Raw genomic sequence first — 26,398 nt, 5'->3', positions numbered from 1 at the left:
AAAGATTCAGCGTTCATCCCCACGATGTGACCATAAATGATTTAATCAGACTCCGGGGCCTTTCGACGATCATGGAGATTCAGCGCTCATATCAACATTGCGAATCATTTTATCTCTGTAAAATCTTCATACGGTTCTTTTTTTGCGCAGATCTTTTCCGTTTTGCGACGCAAATCCCCGAGAATGACGTATCTTACTTGCTCGCGATGCTAAATCCCATTAAGCGTTTTCGAATGTGTGCACGGAACGTGCAAGGGCGCCGTCAAAGAGCGCGCACGGTATACATTAATACCACGATTAATTGGAGCGGTCGTATCTCGGTGACGATGAACACAGAGCTTTCGAGCTCTCCGTCCACTCAAATTAAATAAGGAGACTCCTTTATACGCGCAGCTCTCTGGCAAATGGCTCACTTAAGCTCTGATCATCCTTTTGTTATTGTCGCCGTTGTAGCTTTCCATTCGTTAATATACCTCGATGTCGAATAACGACGGATGTCTAGTAGTGGATCCTGATCCGTTGTGAAGGCGGCTTTAAACTTTTGGCATGCCGTATTCTCCGACTCTTTGCATGTGTCCGTATACGCGATACGAGAGGAACACAAAGTGCGGGATGCGGGAAAGAAAGAAAGAGAGATAAAGGAAGGTTGAAGGTGTGTGTCAACGATGATGAGAAAGACCGAGGTGAATGTGAGACAAAGAAAAGAAGAGAGAGAGAGAGGGGGGGGGAGGAGAGGGAATGTTAGAAAGAGAAGGAGGGAAAGAACTGAACGTTCTTAGGTAGGTAGGTTGCGAGTGAAAAGACAGGAGGAAAGACGGGGCAAGAGACGTGCCACGGAAGGGAAAGGAAGGCAAATGCGTTGGTAGGAGCGGTAACCGGCTCGACTGGAACCCAATAGCGTGGGACGAGAGATTTTCTTCTTTGAAATACGAGGCCGATCCTGATCTCTTGAGTGATCAACATATTTTGGGTGCTCTATACAGAACTACTATTTTAAAAATGTCACCTGATTTGATGTTCACATCTTCTTACAATGTTAATAAAATTTTTTTTTCTATTTTTCTTACAATGTTAATAAAATTATAGATAACCGATGTTTAAGAATTTTAACGTATTTCCCTTCTATTTCTCTCTGTCACCAAATGCCCGTATCTTATAAATATGCATATCTAAGCAGTTTATGTAACTAGAATATCGCCTCTTTTCAAAGCCAGGATCGGAAAAGAAAACGATCGTTGTTGCTCGCTGTTCGTCGCACGAACAGCGCACTATTCATAAACCAGAATGTGAAAGTAGGACTAATGTTTGACATGAAGGCACACGTGCGAGATACGTGTAAGCGCACACGTGCCGTCAGATATACGTACCACCACTGGGAATGTAATAACATTGTGCCGTTATTACGCTAAAGACCGGTAGATTAATACAAAGATGGTTTCATGACTCTGGACTTCCTGGACAGTGGTATGATTGCAAATGTAATGAAACGCGGGGGATCAGCTCGCGGTATCAGGGAATCGGGCGTAAAAAGGGCGCGTGTGTCTATGTCCGCATTTGCAAAAAGGCCACCTCCCTGGAGTCAAATAAATGTGGGCTTTGTAAAGGTGGTTCGCATACGTCGCTGAGCAAATGAACGTGTCAGCCGCACGAATGGCGGGGCGTTCGGAGCGCGAGCACACTTTGTACGAATGAATTTCGTAACGGTTGGAAAGGGCAAAACGCGATATTGAATGAAAATGTTCCGCGGATCTTGCAAAAGGCTTACCGCGAATTGTAATTAGTCGAAAGTAGTATTCGGCCACGTGCCGTTTCTGTAACCGCGAGCAAGCGCACGTATCAAGATATACATCGAGAATAAAGAGTGGAAAGAGGACAAGAAATATAGAGAGAAAAACAAACTAACAGAATATATTTATTGCTCCAAGAGAAACTTTTCCTGGGATAAATGAAAATGTAAAATACATATGATGGTCATGTAGTACGATACAAATGATTATGATTACAAAAAATAATTAGTGAAATGAGCTGTTAATCATTAAAAATGAAAATAACTGCAAAGTTAATTTTAAAATGAAACAGAATAAGAAAGAAAGTAAAGCAGAAATATTAAATAAAATTTCGAACAATGATGGAATCATAAAAAGTTTAAGAAAAAAGGTATGATAAATTCTATAAATAGTATAACAGTATACATAAGTAAGTACATATAACAGGCATATATATATATATATATATATATATATATATATATAGCGAATATGTATATGTAAGGATATGTGCATGTGTAAAAAGAAAGAAAGAGAAAAGGAATTGTGAAAATCTCAAGTATTCTACGCTACTGAAAGAAGTGGGACCGGTGTGACTGGTTCGCAGATGCGAGACCCTCGCGGCCAACGCCGCCATTCTCAACAACATGTGGTCGAAGCCAGTAGCCGATCGCTCCAGAGTTGAATTCCTCGTTATTATATCGTCCCAAAGAGAAGAAAGTTCCGGAAAAAGCCAGCGAGCTTCCTGGATGACCTCCTGCGTGACTTTAGGGAAAAGAACAATCTATATACGTCCAATGTAATAAAAAAAAAAAAACGATCCTCTCCTCTAATCATTCGTCGTTTCATCAATCGTTTATTTCTTATTTTTACACAACGTACATGTAATGTACTTGTATCTTCAAATTAGACTTTGCTCGGATACACGTTGATATATTCAGCCGTAATGCGTCGATAGACGAATCAATACATTGCGTTTCCGTTCCCTTTGTCATGTGCAACAGATATACATATATGCTCTAGACAGACTTCGCTATTAGGTGCGTCGACGTACTGTAAAGGAATTTCCCCTCTCTCTCCTGCAAAGTCATTGTTATTTAAATGTTCACTCACCCGGATACCCAAACAATATTCATTTCCGGTGCCCGAAATTCAAACGTTGGAAAATATCTCGTATGTATTATGGTATTTGTCAGATTGGCGTGACATCAACCAGCATCGCTCACTCATCAATTTATTCGATATTTCTCAGAAAGAGAGAAATTTGGAAGCGTATCACGGAAAATCCGGATCTATATTCCAGAATATTTGAGTATTTGGGATATCGAGCTGAATACGTAAGATCACCTCGGTTCTTCGTCACGCGTTCACATTCACATCGATTTTTTTTAAAGAAAATGAGATTGATACGTTTATCTCCGTTGCTATTATGGTTACGTTGCTAAAGTCGCTATTTTTTTATATTATTGCAAGGCAAGATAAAACTAGAATTGATATTTCGTGCGATAAAACAATACAGTATTTGTAACTGTAAATAAACCTCAGTTTTTATAAAAACATTATTGTATTTTTACCAGTTTTTACCAAACAGCCGAGTTGGTTGAATTGAATCGAGACAAATCGATTAAATGCATCAACAAACTATTCTTTTTTTTTTTGTTTCTCGCTCGCTTATCCTTGCACAAAATCACATTAAATTTGCGACCAGTGTCATTCCACGAAGGTAAGCATTGTCAGCAGAAGTAATTCGTTAACAATACCAAACGTCAGGTCATAATTGAGCTTCAGAAAATTCGTGACCGATCCCTTCACGCCGACATTTTCAACGGCCAATTATCCATGTGTCCTTCTCGTATAAAGAAAAAAAAAAAAAAAAAAAAATAAAGAAGAGGAAAAAAGGAAAGGTACGTTCGAGATGTCCGGTCACGTAGAGGATCCGCCGGCTGAATACACGTTGGGAAATAAATGCGGATCTCGGAAATATATACGTAGTCGTGATGGCACGCACGTTTCGTGCTTTCGAATATCTCGAAGGCAGCGGAGAACGTGTTTTCTTCGGGATCCCGACAAAACCGCCCGAGAAGGCCGCGTCGGGCGTGTTCGAGAGCATTCGCAAATCGACGACAAGCAGAGCGAGATGCTATGCGGGCTGATCTATTCTCGTTTCGCACCGGTCGTGACGTTTGGGATCGTTCTGGCGAACGAAATGCAAGCGGAAAAAAATGGAGACCGTCCAAAATGAGACCATCAGCCGGGGACCATCCAAAATGACAATGGAGCGACGCCGAGCACGACAAATTTCACATTCTTTAATTCGGTCCGGTGGATTTCCGGCGCGCATAAAAATTCACGGGGGAAACGTAAATTACGAGGTGAAAAGTGACGAGAGAGGGAAATCTACTCCGGCGTGTATGGGATCCGTGTCGTGTTCGCAGCTTCCGCGCCGTCTCCGCGCGGAACCGGCGAAAAGTCGTGATTTTGACAGACCGTCGCGGAACGAATCGTCGTTCCGCGTCGCGCACCGCGTCGCGGCCGCATGCTGCATATGCAGCGCGCCCACGTATGTGCGTACAACGAGGGGAGAGGGGGGGGGGGGGGAGAGAGGGAAGCGTGCCGGAAATCTGTGCAACAGGTGGCATCGACGGGCACACTTCGGTACAGTTTCGTGCAGTTTCGAAGGAACATTCGGCGGACGCGATGGTAAAGACAATTTCGATCCGCGCAGGTCGGACGGAGGGGAAAACGGGGATGGGATTAAATGGATCCCGCCACGCGGAATTTCCCCGCGCGCGGAGGATCGATCCTTCCATGGTCTCTCGCGATGGAATTTCGAGATATAAGGCGCGTCGATTGTTATCGTGCGCATTTCACGACACCGCGATACGCGGTATCTCGCGTCTAATTGCATCGTGCGTGTATAAGTACGCGCAATCGGGCGACGCAACCTTGAGGCGGAACGCGCAGCGAAACCGAGCTTGAAGCTTGGAGCTGCTACGATGCGGAATTACTACTGAATATGTGAATCATTCGCGGGACGCGGGCGCGAGGCGGGAGGGGAACGCTTTTACGTAAGGCATTCTCTGGCGATTACGCGCGACGAGGAGATGTCGTAAAATCCGCGCGAGAGGCTGCTCGCGTTTGAAGACCGATAGAGCAGCTCCGCTCGTATATCTCTTTCTCTTATCCCTCGCGAGTCGAGCCGCTCCATCGCGCGACCAGGATAACTCCCGTTTATCTGCACCAGTGGTTTTCAATCTAGACCATTCAACGATCACGCGAACGACCAGCCGCGTTTCGAGCCAACCGCCTTTCACTTCCAGTTTTCAGGTTTGGAAAGTTTATTTATCTACTCGAGGAGATAATCGTGAGAGATAAGAGGAAGAAAAAAATGAATTACGGGAGCGAAATAATAAATCCCTGCCAATGAGGGCGTTATCTATCCCGCGCGAACGAAACCGGCGTAGACTTTCGAGAGCGCCGAGCGCTCCTTTTACTCCGTTTCTGTCTCCTCGTCTTGGTTCTACGACCTAAAATCGCCGGTTTCTTTCGCGAGAGAAGAATGGAGAAGGGTCGGCATCTGCCGTCGTACGCGTACGTGTATGTCCCACGCTCTCGCCCATTGTTCGCGAGGATACACGCGTACGAGAGAGGAGTATTTCCCTCCGAGAGAATACTTTTCTGTGAAATACTGTCGACCGAGAGAAGCGACGAGTGGCGGTGGCTTTAGCTTCGGAAATCACTGCGAATGGCGGCAGGGCAAAAGCCTGACAAAAGGGCCGTAAGAAAAACCAGAATGGACACCCACTACTGTCGATTATGAGGACGACCGATCGTTTTGTCACGGGAAGACACAATCGAGGAATAGTGGGAAAAATTTTTTTCATTCGACGCTCCGCTCGTAAATAAGTCCATCTATAGGAATAAATTCATTTCGTAGAGTACATCGCTGCCAAAGATTTGAATTTCATTTATGTAGAGATCTTTTTTGAAATTTTAATGAAGATCTTTACGTACGAGAAAGTTTCCCCGCTATATAGATCAACTCTCTGAAAATATTTGATTCGGCGATAAATATTAATTATTGCATTTTCCTAAATTGAGCTACAAGAGGTATAAGGTGATAGCGAGCGCTTACCTCTTAGTTATTTTTAAGCAAATTTAACTTTGAAAGTTTATTTAAGGAAATTTGCGTTTAATCTACGAATCCCACACGTATTATTACCTGCACAAAGTCGCGGGCGCACGAAGAAGCGAAGTTCTCCTCGCGCCTCGAGCTCCTATGCAACGTAATGCACACAAGGCGGCCGCAAATAATCGGGAGACCTCTCTGTACTCTCGGGAACGTCGTTCTCGCCGAAAAAGCGCGCTGTCAATTCGCCGTCAGGCCGTAAAAGGACAAGGCCGTCACGCGATTTATCAAAGTAAAGCGATGAGATTAAAGTTCGGACCAGAGCGTGGACGGGCGCGAGGGATGAGCGACGATAATGTAAAAGTGCAGGAGGAACGACGTCGCCGTCGCCGTGTCGAAAGTTAGTCGCCGTCGCCACGACTATACGCGGCCTGTGACCCCCCTCTCGTTCCCCCCCGTCCTCCTTCTCCCCCCCTCCCCCTCGCTGCAGCTTTACGCTGCTCCGCGTAGGGGAGTACCCACCCGGGTACCCACTCGTTTTACGAGGAGACTGGCGAGCACGCGAGCGAGGCACGAAAGTAACGAAGTAAGTAGAACACGGGCATAAAGTCGTTATCGAGCCGGGTACCGGGAGGAGAGGAGAGGAGGAAGGGAGGGAGTTTGGCTTATCGCTCGCGGGCAGACTCTTTGACTTCTATCCTTGGCGGAGCGACTTGGCCGATTAGCGTGTCACGTTTCGACGACTCTAGATCCAATTATAGGGAGAGACGCGGAGGAATAGAGGAGCCAGGTTTCTAATTTCTCCGACCCCCGCCGACCCCTCCCGCCCCCTCCTCCCACCTCCTTCGATCCTATAATGCTGCATCGTGCTACAGTGGAATACAGTGTGCCTCTCGTTACAAAGGATTAACGTAAATTATTTCTCCCTTGATCCGAGCGGGGATTACTCCGGGCTATCGATGTATCGCGTTGAGGTTTACGCCCGACCGACCCCACAGGCTACCACAGGAATTGCGCGGTGCCGTCTTTCCAGAGGTAGCACCAGAAAATCGTGGCCAATCGAAACGCGGTGTGTCATCCGCGCGAGGATGGGACAGTTCTGTAACGCGGACGGATCGCGACGATTTATTTCGGCACGGTGCATTTTTCGATCGCGTCCGTCATCGAAAGTTGGAAATCTGCCGACCCGCCTCGGTCGCCGCCCGGTAAGAAGACAAAGCGTCGCCGGGGGTGCGAAATTGATGACGCCGCGCGCCGTGCAACTAAGTGCAACGTCAATTGAACCGTCAGCCATCCCCCGTTCCCACCCCTCTCACACCCCGCACCCGTTCGATTGTCGGCGAGTGAACGATTGTCTGTTCTCCAGCTGCCCGCAGAACTCGTCGCAATATCGCTCCGTAATCCAAATCGACGGCGATTTTCACGGCCTTGAACGAGAGAAGCCGGATCGCCGCGCGCCGCTATGACGCGGGGCACGGTTAAATTTAGCCGCCAACGTCTCTTAGGAAACGTTGAACCCAAGACCTTTCCATCCCCACTCGCGCGGCTGCCCGAGTCTGCCGTCGTCCCCCTTTCTCGTCCTCTCCCGCGTTTCGTCGACGTCTCTCTTTCGCCCGTCCTCGTCTCTGTCGTCTCGCTCTCTCTCCTCTGTTGCATCCCATCGAGTTCCTGCATCACCCCCGCGATCCTTTCTCGGCTCCTCTTCTCTCCCCCTTCCCTTCGTTGGCGAGGGTGGGCCACAGCGCGTCTAGTGTTTCTCTTTGCGTCGCTCCTCTTCCCCCTCGCAGCCGACCGTCTCTCTCTCTCTCTCTCCTCGAGGGAAGCACGGATCCAGAGACGTGCAGACCCCGCCGTTTCTCGCGGGGAGATAAGCAGTTTGACGCACTCCTCGTGAACAAAGTGACGATAACGTGCAACCAACGTCTCCTTTTTTTCTTCCGGTACCGAGACACGCGCGCGCGCGTGCTCGTTCGCTTAGGCGCTCCAATATTAAAGTTTTATAGTTTTGCGACACGTAAGAGAGCAACTCTTGAGTATCCCTCTTCCTCCTTATCTGCATACCTGCCTCTCTTCGTTCCACTCCCTCATTTCGCCTCATCTCGTCTCTCATTTCCAACTCCTCGCTCGCTCTCGTTTCCTCGTCGCGTCACGCTCTCTCAAACCCTCCTCTCGCCGCCTCCCTCCTTACTCGAGGGTGATGCATTTTTTGTCAGGCGGTGCCTGTGCACGGCGGAGGGTTGCGGTCGCTAGAAATGCCGGAATGAAAGAACTCCTTGTTAGTTGCCGAGCTCTCGTTCCACGACCGGCGGCTACGAGCGCGTGTCTGGAATGCGCGATGTACGCGTTTCCGCGGAATATTATGATCGTTCGTTATGCTGACACCTAAGCCCAACGGAAGCGACGAGGAGCATGACGATCGCTGAATCGGCTGACACGCGGCAGCCGGATTAAAGTGAAAGTCTCCGTTTGCAAACTACAACCCGCTTGTTATCCGTGAACATATCGGTGATCACATGATTTCCATATAGCACACGCGATCATACGTGTACGCGTACTAGTACGCGTACTAGTACAACGAGACAGGCATGATGATGCAAATATAAGTTTTCCAAATATGATCATTATATTGCGTTCTACTTTACGTTACAGAATAATTCGCTAAAGTATGACGATTGCGAAACCGTTGGAAAATTACTTCGCGAGTTCGCGAAAGTGAAATCCACCAAGAAATAAGCCGGATCATGAAGAAAAGTTATAGGAGTAAATCCAGAGTGCGGCGAACTATCGAATCGAAATATTTCATTTCAGTTAGCAGTAAGATTGATAAGACCGACGACAATAAGATAAAATGTTCTGCGCGCTACGAAAGAACTCGCGAAAATATGACGATTACGACGGCCGGAAAATTATCTCAAGTTCGCGGAAACGAAATCCATCGGGAAATAAGCCGGATCATTGAATAAGGTCCATAAGTCTAAACTGTCAAACTGTCGATATCGAAATATTTCATTTCGCTTACTAAGAACAGGATCTAATAGTTCCTCTTATGTATACGCATAATATTAGTACGATTGAAAAATACTCGAATTTATAACAAAAAAAAAAAAAACAATTTATTACTTACAACATTAATTGTGTAATCACGTTTTCGCGCTCGTGACTAATTTTTCGTTACGTAATATCGGCGAAAGTAATTAATTACACGGAGACATATCTAGGCGCGTTGATCTTTCCGAGCAAGTTTTAGGAACAATAAATGAAATAATTGAAGGAAAGCCGCGCGGACGTTAATGAATAACCCAGAGATGTCGAACGTCAGGAGAGAAATCGCATTTCCCAGAATTTCGGAATGTGATTTACGATGCCGTGATATAAGAGAACGTGCGAGTTTATCCCCCCCTTTTAGACTTCGAGAATATAACTTGGCTTTAATGAAGATGTATGACTGTAGAGTCAAGAATTATCCGAAGGATGTGCGGTGATGCGATATAATACGTCACATTAACGCGCGCCGTATTTTTCATATAAAACTCGACGGTACCGCAAATTCACGGCAGTTTCCTGATCGATGCTGCCGATCGAGTGATAATTACAAATAGAAGTGAAATTCATTTTTCGTGTCTCTCCTATTTTTGCAGTGTACTTTTGTTCGTACTTTTTTTGGCGAATTTCATTTTGCCAATTTAGTTACAGGAAATCCGAGGATAATTTTACACATGAAAAATTGATTGAATTTAACGATTTGTAACGAATTAAATATTTCACTACATAATTTCGAGATCAATTCTATAAAATATTAAATTATAAAATTTATAAAATATTAAACCTCCAGATATTTTTATGATGATAAAAAGTTATTGTTTGTTGTAATAAAAAAATCATGCCATCGCTTGTTTCTTTTTTTTATGAAACTATAAAAGGAAATCTCTCTGAAATCAGTACCTTCATCTTCCTTGTTCTCGTCCTCTATTATTAAATAGGATCTTCTATGATTGTGGTTTGGGATCTTTATTGCAAATGTCCAGTTTTACGAGATTTGCTCTATCGGGAAACCTCAAAAGTAGGTAACCAGCAACCACTTTTCAACGTAAAATGTATTATTCGTATACGGATATATCCGATCTTTAAGCTTATCATTAAACTAATTTCGTCAAAGATGGTCAGTCATTGTTCCTTAGAAAGGAAATAATCCCGGTTATAAAAGAAGATATAAAAGAAGTAATAATCTCGTATAAAAGAAGATGTCAAGATATCACTGTCGCAATCGAACGAATGAATCGTCGTTCGAGGTTGTTAACGATCACGTGTTGTAACGTAAAAGTTTAAAGGGAAATGGGAGTACGCACGATCCTCGCAGGTAAAATGGATCGTCTACCCGTAGTAAATACGGGTACGAGCATAAGACGTAAAGGGGAGGGGAAGGGGGGGGCCTTACCTGGCCTTCCTCGCCTGAGGCCAAGACAATGCCAGCCAGCGTCAGAGGCTTAGCCGGTTCTTGACGCTTTGCCAGGAACGGCGCTAGACCTTTCCAGGTCCATGGTCGTTGGTTTATAAAACGAGCCCCGACGCATTCCGGAGCGTCTGCTGCAAGCAGCGAACGCGCGATCGCTTGCCAAAACGATGACTTTGATGTAAGAGTCGTGTAGTCGAGACTCTAGCGAAAGACAGTAATTGATCGATCCTCGCAGCGACACGAAAAACCGAAAGAGGGTCAATTTCGATTTTCGCCGGCTCTCTTTCTACCGGGAACACCGATACAAATTGACTTAATTGACAAATCCACGTTTTGATATTCGTAAATAATCTTGTCTCTCTTCCAAAAATTCTATAATAATGTCATTCGTGCGTCATTATTTGGAACGTTATGATTTTTATCATCGATAAAACGAACTTGCTATTATGAATCGCAATTTGATATGATGGTGAAAGATGGTCTCAAAGCGATCGGCAATCTCGTGTCAACGGAACGTCACTCGTAAAGCGACATAAGTACACAATAATGCACAGATATAATGGGGCTCGCGGGTAATGCGAGGGAGCCGGCCCTGATCTCGGGACCCTACGTCGACAGCGGGCCTCGGTTGCAGCACATCACGCAACGTTGCCATACATTCTTGAACAGCGGGTCAGTGAGGAGATTGTGGGGGGAGGGGAGGGAGACGGTGAGGGGAACGGAAGAGTGGGAGACGCAGCGGGCCCCATGAGCGGGTCGCCTCGTCAGGTAGGGTTCACGGCAGCGCGCGCGGAGAACGGAGCCAGTGTTCGTGCCTGGAGGGCCTGGGGCCCGCTCAACGCGCGACGTTGCCGTGTCTCGATGACGCCACGACCGGCCCCGCTAGGCTCCACGTATGAGGCCTCTGCGCACGCCGCACGATGCACAGCCATCGGCGACCATCTGCTGGCCCTCGGGGCTTTTGAATCGCTGATGGTTGGCGTGACTCGGCAGCCGCAGCCGCAGCCGCAGCCCGAGACGAGATCGACAAGTTTCGTGCCGCAAGATGCTGCGCGCGGCTGGAGGCCATCTTGGGATCTGCCTAGCTCTCTTCCTCTTCATCTCGTTTTATCTCTTTCCGTCTCTCGTTCCTCTCTCGCACGCATCGTAGAGGGAAACGCACTTGCCACTTCCTTCGATCGATGGCATGTCTGTCATCAGACGATGAACTTTGCCTTTTAACCCGTCTCTACTTACGCCCATTTAAAACTTAGGCTTCGGCGGAGCGATTAGACGCGCGACGTCATTAACCTCGTCGAGCGCTGCTCATAACCCGGGAATCGTTTAAATTTTGATGGTACGGGGGCCGCTTCCCATGCTCATCTCGAAATATCTCGGGTAATTACCGTTGCGGCCTGATGTCGTTATTACTACGGAAGACGTTACTTACCGTTTCCTACTTTTCCCCTTTTTTTTTCCTCGTTTATAATAGGTTACAGCCGAGGAAATGGCATCTTCACATCGTGATTATATTTATAACTAGATCGTATAGTTTGATCGCCGTGTGTGCTCGGAGGACACGAATACAGAGGCCTTAATCAGCCGTTAAGTATACCGCGTTAAAAACACTGGGGAAGAAAAATAGGGTCATAGGAAGTACACCTGAGGCGCCTAGCGAGCGCGCCGTGCGCGCGGCCACCCCAAGATAAAAATGGAAATTGCACGACGGACGGCGCGATGATTTTCCGGCAGATAGTCGCTGATAAAAATAAGACTGTATAAACAACACGAAGAAAAACAGCGTTAGCTGTTAGCTTAGACCACCCTCACGGTCTCTTATCTCATCGCGCCGAGTTATGAAATTTTCTAGTGCTTCATCGCTACGTTTTAACTCTCGCCGAGCGCATTGTCACTGTTTGTCGAGATAATACAATTTCGTGGCAGAGTGACTGCGGAATAACGGACGAGAGGAGAGAGAAAGAGAGGGAGGGAGAGGGAAAGCTTCAAAGTATCACCCAACAAAGGCGATCTATCCGAGTGTAACGCGCGGGCCATCGGGCTTTCGATTTAAAGTCAAGAAGTTTTCGATGACTCGACGTCCCCGATCTCTCGCCGGATGTTTCTTTCTCTACACGTGTTACGAAATATCGGCGTGTACGACGATGCGTAAGGGATACGGGTTCAGGTGTATACCGTTACGTTGTTCAGGCAAGACGCACTCGATACAAGTATGCCATACGAGTTAACAGAAGGTCAGCGCGTTTATCGTGTCGCGCTCGTATCACGGAAGATGAGAATTTTAGATAAATATGAAAGATCCACTACCATTTTAAGAAACGTTAAAAAGACCCTAACAAGGCAAGACCCTATAAAATATGAAAGATAACATCCTATTTATCAGCGATAATTCTTCCATGCGTGTGCCTCCTTATTAACTGCGAAATTTATTTTCTGTCAAGCAAAAAAGTTTCCAAAGTTACTTGAAGCGAAGTAGAGAGGCAAAAGTTAAAGTGGTTATTAAAAGCTGTTGTTTAACAACTATAAGCAGCCAAAGTGTGAGCGATGTGTTAGAGCGTGAATAAAAATCGAGGAAAAAAAATCGTCGAACCTTGATTTGTGCAGGATTAACATTCTCTCGCGAGACTTCTACAAGACGCACCGTTATTATGTGTAAACAGCCTTTGGCAGGTTTGCCACGCATGCATGTAACTTATGCACAAGTTTGTACATGAAACATTGGAATAAGGTAGGGTTTAATTAGCGGTCTAGGGTGTGTAATACGGAAGCCCGTGTGTTGGAGAGAATTTTGTCTAATAAAGTCAACGTACATCTGGATTTGTCGTTGGACAAAATTTATTAGAATTAATTATTCCTACTGCAGGTCGCATTTTAAAAATGAGAATTTTACGTTTTGCGTATTGGAAAATTTATTAAAAGAAATATGAATACAACGCGCGGAAATAATGCGTCTTGAATAAATAAAACCTTCATGTGAAATCTCATGTACTTCCGTGTTTTACCTACGTTTGATGTTCAATAGAAACAGAAGAATAACTTTCCCATGCAATTTATTATATTTTCATTTTCTATCATTATTCTTGTTATTATATTTTTGATATATTTGATTATAAATTGATTTTTGATTATAAGTGTTTTAAAATTCGTTTAGTGCACTATTAATGTAAATGAAAACACTAAGTATTAAATGTTAAATTAATCATTTTAGAAATATCTGTATTAATGATATCTGATTGACTGTTCCGCTTATTAAGTCGCTTCTATCTTAATATAATTTTGTCCAGGAATAATAATGAATAATTATCTGAAATGTGCTAACAAGATGAAAATGAAAAGTAATATTAAAATTAAAGTGTAAAAGTGTAAAAGTGATTGAAAAAAAGATAATTATCTCATATCGTCGCCGACATCAATTTAATCACGATATTTTACAGCATTGTATATAAATTTCTTATTTAATTTACATCTCCATTTAATTACACACACACACACACACAAACACACACACACAAACACACACACACACACACACACACACACACACACACTTTGTGTTTTTTCAACGCATATTATATAAGATTAATTACGTCTACCTATTACAGACACATCATTATAACATATTAATACTTGTTTTCAAGTATATTTTGAGCGAGAGGGACACTAACTTCGATCTTCTATTATTTATATTTGTATAAGCTATTTGGAATAGAAATCCTTCTATCAAGGATATAAGGAAAGCCTTATATCTCCAATTGGCGTGTATATTTTGGAATCGATGGCGAATATCTTTAGCTGTTAGAATAACAATTATTCGTATATCAGCGACTGAGTATTCGCGAGGCTCAACCGCCGATTCGTCGAGAGGTCATTGTTAATCGCGGCGAACGCGAGCGAGCGATTGCGAAAGGAAGAGCAGCAGCAGCATTTGCGAATTCAAAGCCGGGGCGCAGGATTTGCCCGTCCAATACGCGCATCGGAACGCAATTGTTGCCGCCGCAACTATGCCAACGATGCTTCCTCTCTCTTTCTATCGGAGGGTGCCCCCCTCCGCCCTCCGCGGCCCCCATCGCATAGGAACCGGAGTAACGCGGGCAGATGCTTCATTAATACGCCGATCGTGAATTGTTACCATTTAATTAAATCGCATTTTCCGCGCGCTTTCCATGACTCCGCGGATCAGGAGGAGAGACTACTTCGGCGGTCCGTAATTAAAACTGTGGCTCTTGTTCCTAGCCTCGTTTATTCGCTCTGTGCTCCTCCTCCCTCGTCCCCTCCTCCCCTCCCCCCCCCTCTCCTCCGTCCCTCTTGTCCCCGTCACTCTTTCTCCATCTCCATCCGAACGACGATAATGAAGTCGCTGACGTCAACGTCGATCGATCCTCCGGACGGAAACATCTATCCTAGCTGCGAAAAGTTACAGATCACGCTTAGGATGACGCGTCCTAAATAAGCGAGACGCCTGCTCCCTCCAACGATACAGCCTTCCCTCGTCTCTCATGCAGTATGCTAACAAAACGCTCGTGGATTTTCCAATATCGATAAAACTTCGTACGTTTGTGAAGTGTTAACGAGAATTACATTGAAAACATTTCCCGAGAGAGAGAGAGAGAGAGAGAGAGAGAGAGAGAGAGAGAGAGAGAGAGAGAGAGAGGGAGGGAGGAAGGAGGAAAAGGGAGAAGAGTTGTGCGCTTATCACGCGGAAACTATGACGTATAAGAAAACATCTCGGACAAACCGCGCATTTAAAGTTTACAAAAAGGGAAAACGCAATGTGCATTCCCGCAATTTGAGCTTAAACTGATTTTAATAACAGTTATATCTATGACGTAGATGATCCTTTTGAATTTGGTTGCTCTCTAAGGAGAAATTTTTCCGGTCGAGTTCAAAAGGCGCGCATGCTGCAGCTCGGCATATGTAAAAGCCAAGAACCTCCTTCAAGGCCAGCGGAACGCATCCTTTTAGCCCGAAACTTTTCACTCATGGGAATTTTGAACGTTCGGGAGTACAGCGGCGACGCCGGCCCCGCTTTGCATGTAATATATGTTAACCTACATGGAGATCCTCCATCATCAAAATATCTATACCCCGATAAATGCGGTAAGACCGCGCGATATCTAGAAATTTATTATAAATAACAAAATAAATTTGCCCCGAGTCTATGGATTACCCGCGAGTTGAGCTTCAGCTTTCGCCGCAGCGAATCTTCGATATAACTTCAATATTCTTACCAATAATTCTCAACGGACTTTTATAGTATCGGTTTATGCAATATCGTCGCGGTGAATTTTCTCCCCAGCTTTTTCGCATCTATACACATACAAGCCCGCATAATTCATCATTCACATAATTCATCCTTCTCTTCGCGTATTATTAAAAAACTAGCGGATAGCAGATTAAAATTTTGTAAATTCTTAATAACAGTCGTCAAATCTTTCTGCCTTGTCAAACCCGCGCGACGTTTCGCGAAGTCTCGAAAATAGCGCGAATGTGACACATTGACAATTTTATTTCCTGAATTTTATTTCCAGGAAGATGATGTATCGGGACGCATCTATCGATCGCATGGTGGGATAAACTGGTGAAAAACGGTAAATGCGCGTTTACGGCCAAACGGGTACGAGGGGGGGCCCATGAGTCAACGGGGAGATACGAGACATAGAGAGACGATCTCCGCGGGCTTTCAGGGAAGGAGGACGAAAGAGGGGGCGGAAGGGGGAGGGAAAGAAGGGGAGGGGAGCAGAATCGCGCGATGCGTTCGCCGGGTCAAAAGGACTCGACAGGGTAACGAACCGTTGACGATGACGACAATAACGAGTCTAATACTGAATCCGGGATGTATTTGTGTTGCCGTTTGCATTGGCACTCGGTTGAGAGCAGGGCGCGCGACGCGGTTATCGTTCTATCGTCACCGCGAAGGCGACCTCGGTCGCGAAGAAATAAAGACTCGATTGTGCGACCGTAGTCGATCCCCCCCCAAATCCTCCTTCCGCACGCGGAATCGAGAGATATAACGTCCCCGCCGACAGAATCTTCGTACAATCGTAAATATTCAAGGGATGATCCAGCGAAGCGCAAAGTTACAAAGCTTCGCGCAAAATTCTCTTCTAAATCCTTTCCCGTCTTACAAATATATTCGCCAAGATTTGCCAAATCGCGCGTAGAGCGTGTTCAATCATATCGTAATCGTACCGACTGCGACATCTCAAACAGCTAAGTAAGATTTATTTTCGAAAAGTGTAAATTGCGCTTTACTCTTGTCTCTTCGCGACAAATTTCATTTGTCAATTAATAAATTGCGCGAATTGCGCTTCTCTCCTTTTCCACGACAAGCTGCTTCATCGGGGGGGGGGGGGGATTTCGAATCGAACTACAAGTACACCGATGGTGCCGCGGCTCCAAAGCCAATACCGTAGATCGAACGTGCGAGCGTTTTAGAGGCAATACTACGGAGAACTCTGTCGTCGACGTATTTCACGCGCGACAACGAAATATATTAATCCCCTGTGGTGTTGCAAATGGGCTTAAAACTGCGTCCGGGTATTACGAGGTGCATGCCTCGCGATGCGTCGCGTCTGCAACCGGTCCCGCGATCGAGTGGTGGAATACGTGATGTGGATGTACGCACGCAGTTAGGCACGCGAATATGCGCGGGGGACGCCGCGCGCGTCTGCCGGTATTTAATCGCCGGCGAGATCGGCGAGATCGGGGCTGAAGCATCGGAAAGCAAATGACACGTAATGGCGCGATGGCACTTTGGCAGGGCACAAAAATTGAAGCGGCGTCAGCCGCTCCCGAGCGAAAATCGAAATCGTTCACCGACGGGACGGGTATTAACGTAACTTCAAGTGGCGATAACGCCGCGCTTCAACTTTCCCCGAACATTTTCCAATATATCGCCGATTATTGACCGATGCGGAGAGCGGATCAATGTAGCGGATGCGGACAGCCGCCGCGGTACGGTTCGAGGCACCACGGCTGGACTAACCACGGCCAGACTGTGTAACGCCCGGCTATCGACATTCGAATCGCGAATCGCATAAGTTACAAACAAGGCAAATTATGCGCATGCAATTATCGCGGAATGAAAGTCTTAATAAGAAGCACTTGATGTTGCACGCGCGCATGCGTGTGCAACTTTCTTTATTTCTATTTTCCTTATCGTTTCTTTCCCTCGGATATACGGAACGCAGCGCGGCTGGTTATCAAGATGCGACGACGGTCGGACATTCGGGCACGCAACTTCCGCCTTACATATTCCGCCTTATCTCCGCGGGTATGTCGATCGACGGTCAGAGAAAGAGAGAGATATACGGGATATGCGCGTGTTACGCTCTCATAAATCTGACCCGTGCGAGCGCGACAACAATGGTGGGAAACTGCGACGGATGGGGCGGACGGTGCGCGAGCACCGCGGCCCGTTCTTTCCTTTCCTCTTCGTTCGTTCTTTCGCTCCCGACCCGCTTTAGCATGACAATCCGAACAAATTGGACGGCTCAATTTGAGCGAATTGCAACGGCGAGTTTCGGCCGGGTTCTGCCATACCGCCAGCGCGGATCTCTCCTCTCTGCCACGCCATCACCATCAGCTCTCGGATTCGATCTCGCTTCGCTACCTCGAATCAGACCAAGCTCGCTCGTGCCGCGCTCGGAAGATCGAAAATCGAGGTGGGGCGCCATTGTTGCGAGGAACGAACGAACGAACGAACAAATGGACGAACGCACGCACGATTGTCCCGCACGCACTCCGTCACGCGTCGATGCGCGCATAATCGACCGCGATTGACTTTCTATGTACGAAGCTAATTATCGGACGACTGATCGCGAGGATTCGCAATGATATGCGCTTAGTTAAGTTCGTTTCGCATTTTTCTGATCATCACGCGCAATACATTTTCCATTAGCCTGACTATATAGTCTCGGATATTCTCTGCCGAGACGACTCGGCATGTAAAAAAATTTAAAACAATGTTTGAAATCTTTTTATAATCGAAACGATATCATATCGCATTCCGCCAACTCGCACAGACGTCACTAGGAGAAAGGCGATGTTATTATTAATTTGGAATAATATAATAATATCTTGTAACATCTCACGCATTGATTTCGGAAAAAATCGTTTTCTACCAATTAACAATATGGTTACGTTACATGTGAGATGTTAATTATTGATAATTAGAAACTATTTGCGTATAAGAATATTATTTTTAATTACGCGAGATAGTAAAGAATTAAAAATTTTAATTATTGGAATTTTATAATGAACGTGCTAGCGTTATACGGAAATCCGCTAATGGACATAGGATTGAGGACTTACATTATGAAAATCCACTTTGTCAGTTTGGTTTAAAAAAAAAACCATCGGGCAATATCGAATTTGATATCGAGTGACACGGATATCGAATTCGATTTGTTAGTTAATTGATCGAAACAATATACTGTTCTCATGAAAGACTAGGATGCATATTTTATCATTGCTGATCGAATTTATTTGCCGAAACCGATTGGTTAATTATCTACGCGGAATTGATTAATTACTCTTCCGAACTTATGCAAAGCCGCCGCAGGACTGCCGCCGCTGCCGCCGCCGTGGCCGTTCCATTTCATCCGGCTTTCGTTGAAAATGACGCTTCCCCTTGAAGTGCGACTGTCGGGAGTATAAACGAAGCTGTAAATAAAAATATGAAAGTCTCTCAAGCAGCGTCCGCGGTGGCGCAACGTAGTTGACATAATTGCTGGCAACGTTTCGGAGATAAATTTCGTTGCCAAGAATATCCCACGTTGTCGTACTGGATTTACTCCATTAGTAACGAAACGTCAAGTTTCTTGACGCCGCCGCGTTTTGCGGAAATCCGCTATTATATAGCATTGTATATTAAAAAGCGAGACTGGCGAAATTAAAAGGTTGATAATGCGATTTACGAAGTGGACGGAGCTCACGATAACAGAAGGTGGAAATAAAGTTCCGCGAGTACTGGCTTTGACATTGTTTTCAGTCCGGCGTATAAGGTGCCTCGAATCGTTTAAAGAAACGGAGAAGAAAAGTAATAAAAATACAAAAGTTCCTCTCGTATTGTACGCAGTTCGGGTTTCCGATTTTTCGGCAACTTTTCTTTGATGTTTATCGATCCTGCGATAGGAAGCAAATATTTGTTGGCGATAATATTATCAGCACACGCACATGCAACACACACACACATGCAACACACACACACATGCAACACACACACACACACATCACACGTGCGCGCATACACGTCCGCCAGCATCGGGTGATACTTTGCACATGTTTGTGGACAGCGCATGCCGATGCATGTCGGTGTGAACATGATTGCGATGCTTCGTCCAACGTACCCTCATGTGGAGACGCAAGCTGTTAGCCCTCGAACCCTTTCCATCATTTTCGATTCGACAGTGTTTCACGAGATAAAGGGAAAGTTGAGGCAACGTCTGAAGATTCGGATGGGCTGTCAGGTAGGCGAAAGGCAGGTGAGCATCCTGAAGGGATTCTACGGGGGCGTTAACGCTCGTGTTTTCGACAAAATTCCAATTTCTACGGGCGTGGAGAATAGCAGCCGTTGTTTCGGCCTTCCTCTCGGGACCAAATTACACGTCCTTTGTTCGCCGAGGATAAATAACAATTCGTTTGTAAGCCGAAAAGATTAAACTTTACCCGCGGAACTTTACTGGCGGTGATCGACCGAACAGGCGACGACGATCACGCGCGCGCTCTCGAATACAAACCTAATAAACGGCGTTACGTAATAAACGCGTCCTCCGCATTCCACGGGTGCATTCCTCCAGGACGTGGCGCAACGTAAAATGGGATTGTCATGTCATGTAGCTGCGCGGTAGTCGGGGGCCAGTATTTGAAACGTTTGATAGCACGCGGTGAAATCTGCGCGTCGATCTATCCATCGTCGTCACGCGCGCGCGCGCGCGCGCGCACGAAAGTGCATTGTTTCATATTTACATTGTTTTCTGCGGCGCGATGAAGCGGCATTTTTATCGCCGCCATCCCCGTCATTATTCGCCCATTAAGATTGTTTCGACACGTCCGAAATTTATCGGATCGAAGTTCAATTTACATGATCGCGACTACTGCAACTGGGCCAACGTGATCGACATTCTATGATGAGCCGCACAGCGCCAATGCAAAATACAGTTTTAATCTCCGCGACGGTTTATCATTTACCAACGGCGAGACCCCAGTGCATCAAACGCTAATTTATGCTATCGCGCACGTCCGAATTCCGCGGCTACAATCGACAACGAAATAAGCTGCAATACAAACATGATACATATATATATATATATATATATATGCGTGGTGTGTACGTATAGGCATGTATGTGTGTACGTACGAAGAATCCATTTGGTTGGCCCCCCCAACCCCCACGTCGGTGTTGGCGCTATCTTTCCTCCGAATTGCGAATCTATGCAAATCATACCAGTGGAGTCTTCCATAAAGAGACGCTTTTATTTAAAAGGGAGGGAGGGCGAGGAGGGGAGAAAAAAGCGGGAGATTAATGCATAGAATCGACAAACGAGTTGGCTACATTTATAAAACTCTTTCGAGTTTCGCGATACACCTATCGCACCGGAATTGCGACTGAACACGCAAAAATGCTAACAACGCTAGCGGTATTGAAGTATCGTCGCGTATCGATGCATATTTTAAAATCAGCACTCGATATTTTGCGGATATCAAAATATGTTACGTGTAAAAAAAAAAAAAAACAAAAAAAAAAGGCATTCCTTCGCCGAAAAGCGAGCGAGAATTATCGGCGATCAGAGAAAACGCACAGATCGGACGACGTGAAAGTGGCGCGAGAGGTAAATTTCTTATTTAAAAAGCGTTGTGCAATCTCTGTGTTCGCGTCGCGGATTGGACGGCGGATTTCTGAAAGTTGCGAATTTGCAAACGACGGAACCGAGCGTGAGCTTATCGGAACGTCGGAGCAATGTATCGTCCGCTGTGTTATTACGGGCGCGATCCATTAAAAACCCGACGCGCCCTCCAATCGGGGTGCAGCCGCGCCGTATGCGCTCGCAGCAGGTTCGCGCCGTTTCTGCGTGATGGTACAGGCAGTCGGCCCGAAAATGCTTGGTGGTCCCTCGAGTGGAGCCCGCGGAAGAAAGAACCACCTGCCGTAGGGATCGGTGGGGGCAAACTGCCGTCGTGCACCTCTGCCTTCATCCCCGCCGCCCCTACCCCCCCCCCCCCTTTTCGCTCCTGCGCCCTCGACCCCGCGCGAGAGATGGGGGCCCAACGTTCACCGACATCCTTCTGTCCCTTCCGTCCCGCCGCATAGATCTCCCCACCATTTAACCGCCGTCGTCGTCGACAGGGTTGGCTCGTGCTACATTCATGCCCAGGGCACGAGATGAATCTTGCTCCGAATGAATTTTACGTGTGCAAGAGAAGAGGAAACGAATAGGAAAGCGAATGAATGGTTTATTCAGGACTTACGTATCAAATCCCGTAGATGATAAATCAAATGTTTTGCACGGTTTTGATAAAATGTTGCCGGGTGAGTGAGATTGCGTTGCTGTGTGTCAGAAAAATGAGAGAAGAGAACGCCTGCAATAAACAGTAATGTAAATTAATTAAAATCACGTTAATTACGTATCTCTTCTTTTAGAAATTTCCTCTTAGAGAACATCTCTTGTGTAACACAAAATATTACAACATGAACATAGAAACATGAATACTAATTTAATTATGTAATAGCATTAATGTAATGCAATTATAATAGTATTATCGGATAATTCTAATAATATATTGGTTATATGGAGGGGATGTAATGGAATAATGGGAAATGAGAAAGATAAAAGGTAGGTATCAGTGAATATCGACAAAGTGGACAAGAATATTTTGGAAAGGTCATATAATAAGTACAGACGAAAAATAAGTCTATTATTCTTGTCGCTCAATTCCTATACATGTACATATTAAAATTAGACAAAGCGTCTATTAAGTAATTAAAATAATTAAACTCGTTCAGTCCCGACGCTGCCATATGGGTGCCGATTAGCAGACTTAAATTAGAGAATTATGTAAATTTTAACAAAATTGCTTTCTACCAAAATTAGCATGTTCAAATGTAGACGTCATTATTGCTAGCGTGTTACGTATTTCATTCATCGTGTAATTTTTTACGGTGCTTATAGCAAACGATATTTTTAATCCGCGACGTCTTTATTAAAACTCTGCCACACTTGAATATAATAGTGTCAATTTAGTCATTTTGCGTGTAGCAGAATCGCATTGCTCGCAATATTGATGTATGCACTGATTCTGGATTGAGTGAAATTAAATTATAATAATATTAATGTTCCTATTGATAGGCATTATAAATTTATAGTATAACGGGATGCAACGTTCTGTAAGGGGAAATTATTAAATTTAATTAATTAGTTGTATACTAATGCTGATGTCTAATCACAGCTTTTCCATGATATGACAGCGCTGTGTAATTTTACAATCTCTCGATATTATTCGACCTCTTGAGAAACGTGTTTCGTCTCGTGAAACGTAACCGGTCGTAAGGACCTCACAAAAATTTACTGCCTTCATTAAATTTCAGCGTCGTTTCGAGAGGGTAAAACGTAATGCACTCCCTCACTCTCTCCGTCTCCCTCTCTCTCTCTCTTTCTTTCTTTAGATAGCCAGAATGCACTATTACCAGCGAGTTGAAGTAGTTCCTAGTGTCATCCAAGTACCTCACTCGCCGGCGCATATCTCAAGAGGGACCATATATGCGCAGCAGGGACCGCATTTCCCTTGAGACCCTTATTTAAAGCCACTTTACGCTGTAACGAGAGTAAAACGTTACAAAATATTAAATAATGACAAATAGTTTTACAAAGAAACGTTGCGCGCGCACGTCGCTCGTAACGTCCGTCCGCTTCTCTAATTTCCGCTTCCTCCGCGTGCGAAGACGTCGGGAGCAAGGGGGCAAGGGGGGAGGGAGGGGAATCACGATTCAGTCGAAATTCACCATCAAATTGAGGAACCCTGCGGTAAAGTGAGTCCTCTCTTCACGAGCCTCGAGTTAGCGCCTCTTGCACCTGCAGCCGTGCATCCGGCTCTGGCCGGTTACCACCACCGCCTTCGCCGCCGCCGTTGCACTCGACCGCCGCCACGGACGGTTGTAGTACGACGCGGCACACTATGCGTGGCGGCTCGAGTGATTCGTAGAGGGGGGGGGAACGAAAATCTCGAGGTGGGGATAGCAAAAGGCGCGATGAGACTACAGGCTCAGTTGCCGTGCGACTGTCGAGGGACGCACTGGTGGTGTCGACGGACGCGTGACGTTTCTCAATTTCTAGCCTCGCGCCAGTCCGATCTACGGGGTTTTCTCTCGTCGAAGAGAAAACGAAACTCGGCCGATCTCGTTTCATAACTGTCGGACGGCGAGTCCGCGGCGCGAAAGGGAAAAATAAAGGAGGGAAAAAAATAGTTTCGCGTTTCGACGGAGAAACGAGGATCCATCTCGGGCGAGGGACGAAGAGGAAGAGGAGGTGAAGGAGAAGGAGGAGGAGGAGGAGGAGAGATCCCGATTTAAATCTCCGACCGCAGGAAGCCATTAATACCGTCAGGTGCACGCGGTCCACGCAAACACGTATACGGCGTATCGCATAAACGACACACACACGGACACACATCCACCGCCCCGTGCGGGAATGGAGTCTCACCCCCGTGCGCGCAGTTGAGCGATGATCGCGCGTGAATCGGCCGCGAGGAGCAGCGCGTCGCCGTGTCTTTCGCCTGATGCATCGTCGGGCCGCAGCGTTAACGCTGGCGTAAGGCCGCCGGTCGTGTCACCCGCGTGTACCCGCTCGCGGACGACAGACAGTTCCGGACGGTAGCGACCGACGACCCGACGGGCGGAAAGGAAAAGCGGAGGACTCGACGTGTGTGAAGAAATGGTGCGGCGTGCGCGTTCGTGTTCGCTCCCGCCGTCGCCGTCGCCGTCGCCGTCGCCGTCGCCGGTGCGACATTCTCGCAGTGTACGACGTCATTCGTATGTGTGTGCGTGTGGTGTCACTGGCCTGTGAGGAGGAGGAAATGGTGCAGTAAGTCGCGTGATAAAGGAAAACAAAAAAATATATATATATATATATATATATATATATATATCTACATTCGTGATACATTATTGACAAGGTGTGTTAGGTCATCGTTACCATTGGGATTTGATCTTATTGTGCTGTTCAAAGTACGACGGGGAATCTCGACGAACGTGCGAACGAACGACGACCGAGAGTCCGGGATAAGTGCGCGCGAGGAAGAAAAACACAAGTGTGAAATTACTAAACTACCCCCCCCTCCCCCCCGCGTGTGAAGTTACTCGGTAAACTCCGCCTCCTCTTCAGGTAGCCATGGATAGAAAGCCGAGGATCAGCCACCGCACGCGGATCGCGATAATGAACCTATTGCTGCTCTGCACCGGTGAGTATCCGTTGCGCGCGAACGGGGGGAAGTCTTGTAACGAACGCTATGATTAAAAACTAATTCCGTCGAAACGCACGCCACGGGGTGGCAGTTAATTAATGAACGATTCAGAGGCGTCGCGGATTCGCGGGCGAGTCGGTCGGTCGGTCGCGCGCGGCGCCGCTTTCCATATAAATATCGGATAAATTGATGATTCTGCGGCGCGCGGCGCAACACGTCCGCGGGATGAGAGGTGGTGTGCCGAGGAATGAAACCGGATTCGTATGGATTGCGTGGGCTGCGGGATTGTACAACTCCGATGCCACGTCCGCGGTGCATCGAGAGACGGCGTTCGCCGAGGCATCCTCGATGCTTTGTTGCATCCTCGAGATGCTGCACCCCCTCGATCTTCTCTCTCGGGTTGCTTAAGGCGAAAAACGTTATCGTTTTTGTTTTCCTAGATTGATCTCGAGAACTCTTTGCTTTGGCTTCCGCCTCGTCGCCCGGTACGGTGACGGGAATGTTACGAAGGCCGCATTAAAGAGCTCGAATAAGGACATGTGGGTGGAGGAAAGATGATTAGGGGGTTTAAAGCTATAAGCTATAAGTCGACGGTATTACTCTTTCTGCGGAAAGCGATGTGGAAAATAGAGAATTCATCGAGAATTTCATCGTCTTCGTTGAAACGAAACGTAACACGAACTTTGTTCTTGCAATCGATGGAGACAAAAGGTAAAATGGTGACTCTATAGATTACGCGAAAGAGACTAAGATATAAAAATCATGAGTAAAGGGAGTAGGAAGTAGCACAGACCTACCGTATATCTCCCGATCGTTAACTAAAGCGACAGTGTATGGAAAAAATCTGCGCTATAACCACATCGGCTGTGGATCGATTAGGAAACGTAACGTCGCGACAGAAATATCATCAGGAACACAAAAGGACGCTTTTTGCCGAGTTTTTCCTGCTCCTTACCTTCCTACACGACGTCGAGATATAAACGCTCAGATTGTAAGATCGGTGCGAGATCGACGTTTCTGAAAATGTGCTCGCTGCAGGCGACTCTGAAAAGATATTTCAGATCGCCCGTAGCAACCTCATTCCAGCCGAATTGACGATCAAAGAAAGATTTCCGTCGACCGCATGGCGAATTCTTAAATATCTCGGCCGTATTGTTAAAAATGGAAAAATTCATAATCTCCGAGAACGAGTCGCGGGTATGCGGTCACGCTGCCGATCTTCAGCAGCGAGTAGTTTCATGGAAGACTGCCTCGGAAACGCGCTACCAAGCAACGTCAGCATGACCACGAGCAGTCTCTGTTAAGAATCACGCGACTGAGAATAATTCATCTTCAACAACGTAGATGAAAAATTTAAACGGTGTCGTACCGACGACTGCGTCATTAAAGAAATTTTATGTCGAAAGTTCCGAACTGTTTGCGCAGTTTTTCATCCTCACTTCTTTTCGGAGCTCATCCCTCGCGAATCAAAAAGCCGCGCACTTTTGACAAAATTAAATGTCCTCGTTGATAAATCCTCGACTTGTATCTTCATCGATCGTCGCGGCGCAAAATCGCGTGTTAATATTGCATCGATATTCTTAACTCTCGGACCTG

At 46.2% G+C, this 26,398-nt stretch overlaps 1 protein-coding gene across 3 annotated transcripts in view; it reads left to right on the top strand.

Annotated features, from left to right (window-relative positions):
* The window catches only part of ed (hemicentin protein echinoid), a 176,553-nt gene that overhangs the window by 127,502 nt on the left and 22,653 nt on the right, over positions 1 to 26,398 (top strand). The window contains exons 1-2 of one of the 3 annotated variants that reach the window (XM_089082163.1): positions 23,601 to 24,423; positions 24,515 to 24,799. The exons of 1 other annotated variant lie outside the window; for it this stretch is intronic. In XM_089082163.1, the coding sequence (XP_088938289.1) occupies positions 24,730 to 24,799 (70 nt within the window). In that variant the 5' untranslated portion in view covers positions 23,601 to 24,423; positions 24,515 to 24,729. Of the gene's footprint in view, positions 1 to 23,600; positions 24,800 to 26,398 lie in introns of those variants that run through there. One more of the 3 variants, XM_089082162.1, reaches the window with a different exon arrangement.

Source organism: Pogonomyrmex barbatus, unplaced genomic scaffold, assembly GCF_055798465.1.
Source record: "Pogonomyrmex barbatus isolate J1 unplaced genomic scaffold, ASM5579846v1 scaffold5, whole genome shotgun sequence".
NCBI classification, from domain to species: domain Eukaryota; kingdom Metazoa; phylum Arthropoda; class Insecta; order Hymenoptera; family Formicidae; genus Pogonomyrmex; species Pogonomyrmex barbatus.
The sequence above is the reverse complement of the archived record's forward strand: the minus strand, read 5'-3'. Positions and strand labels throughout refer to the sequence as shown.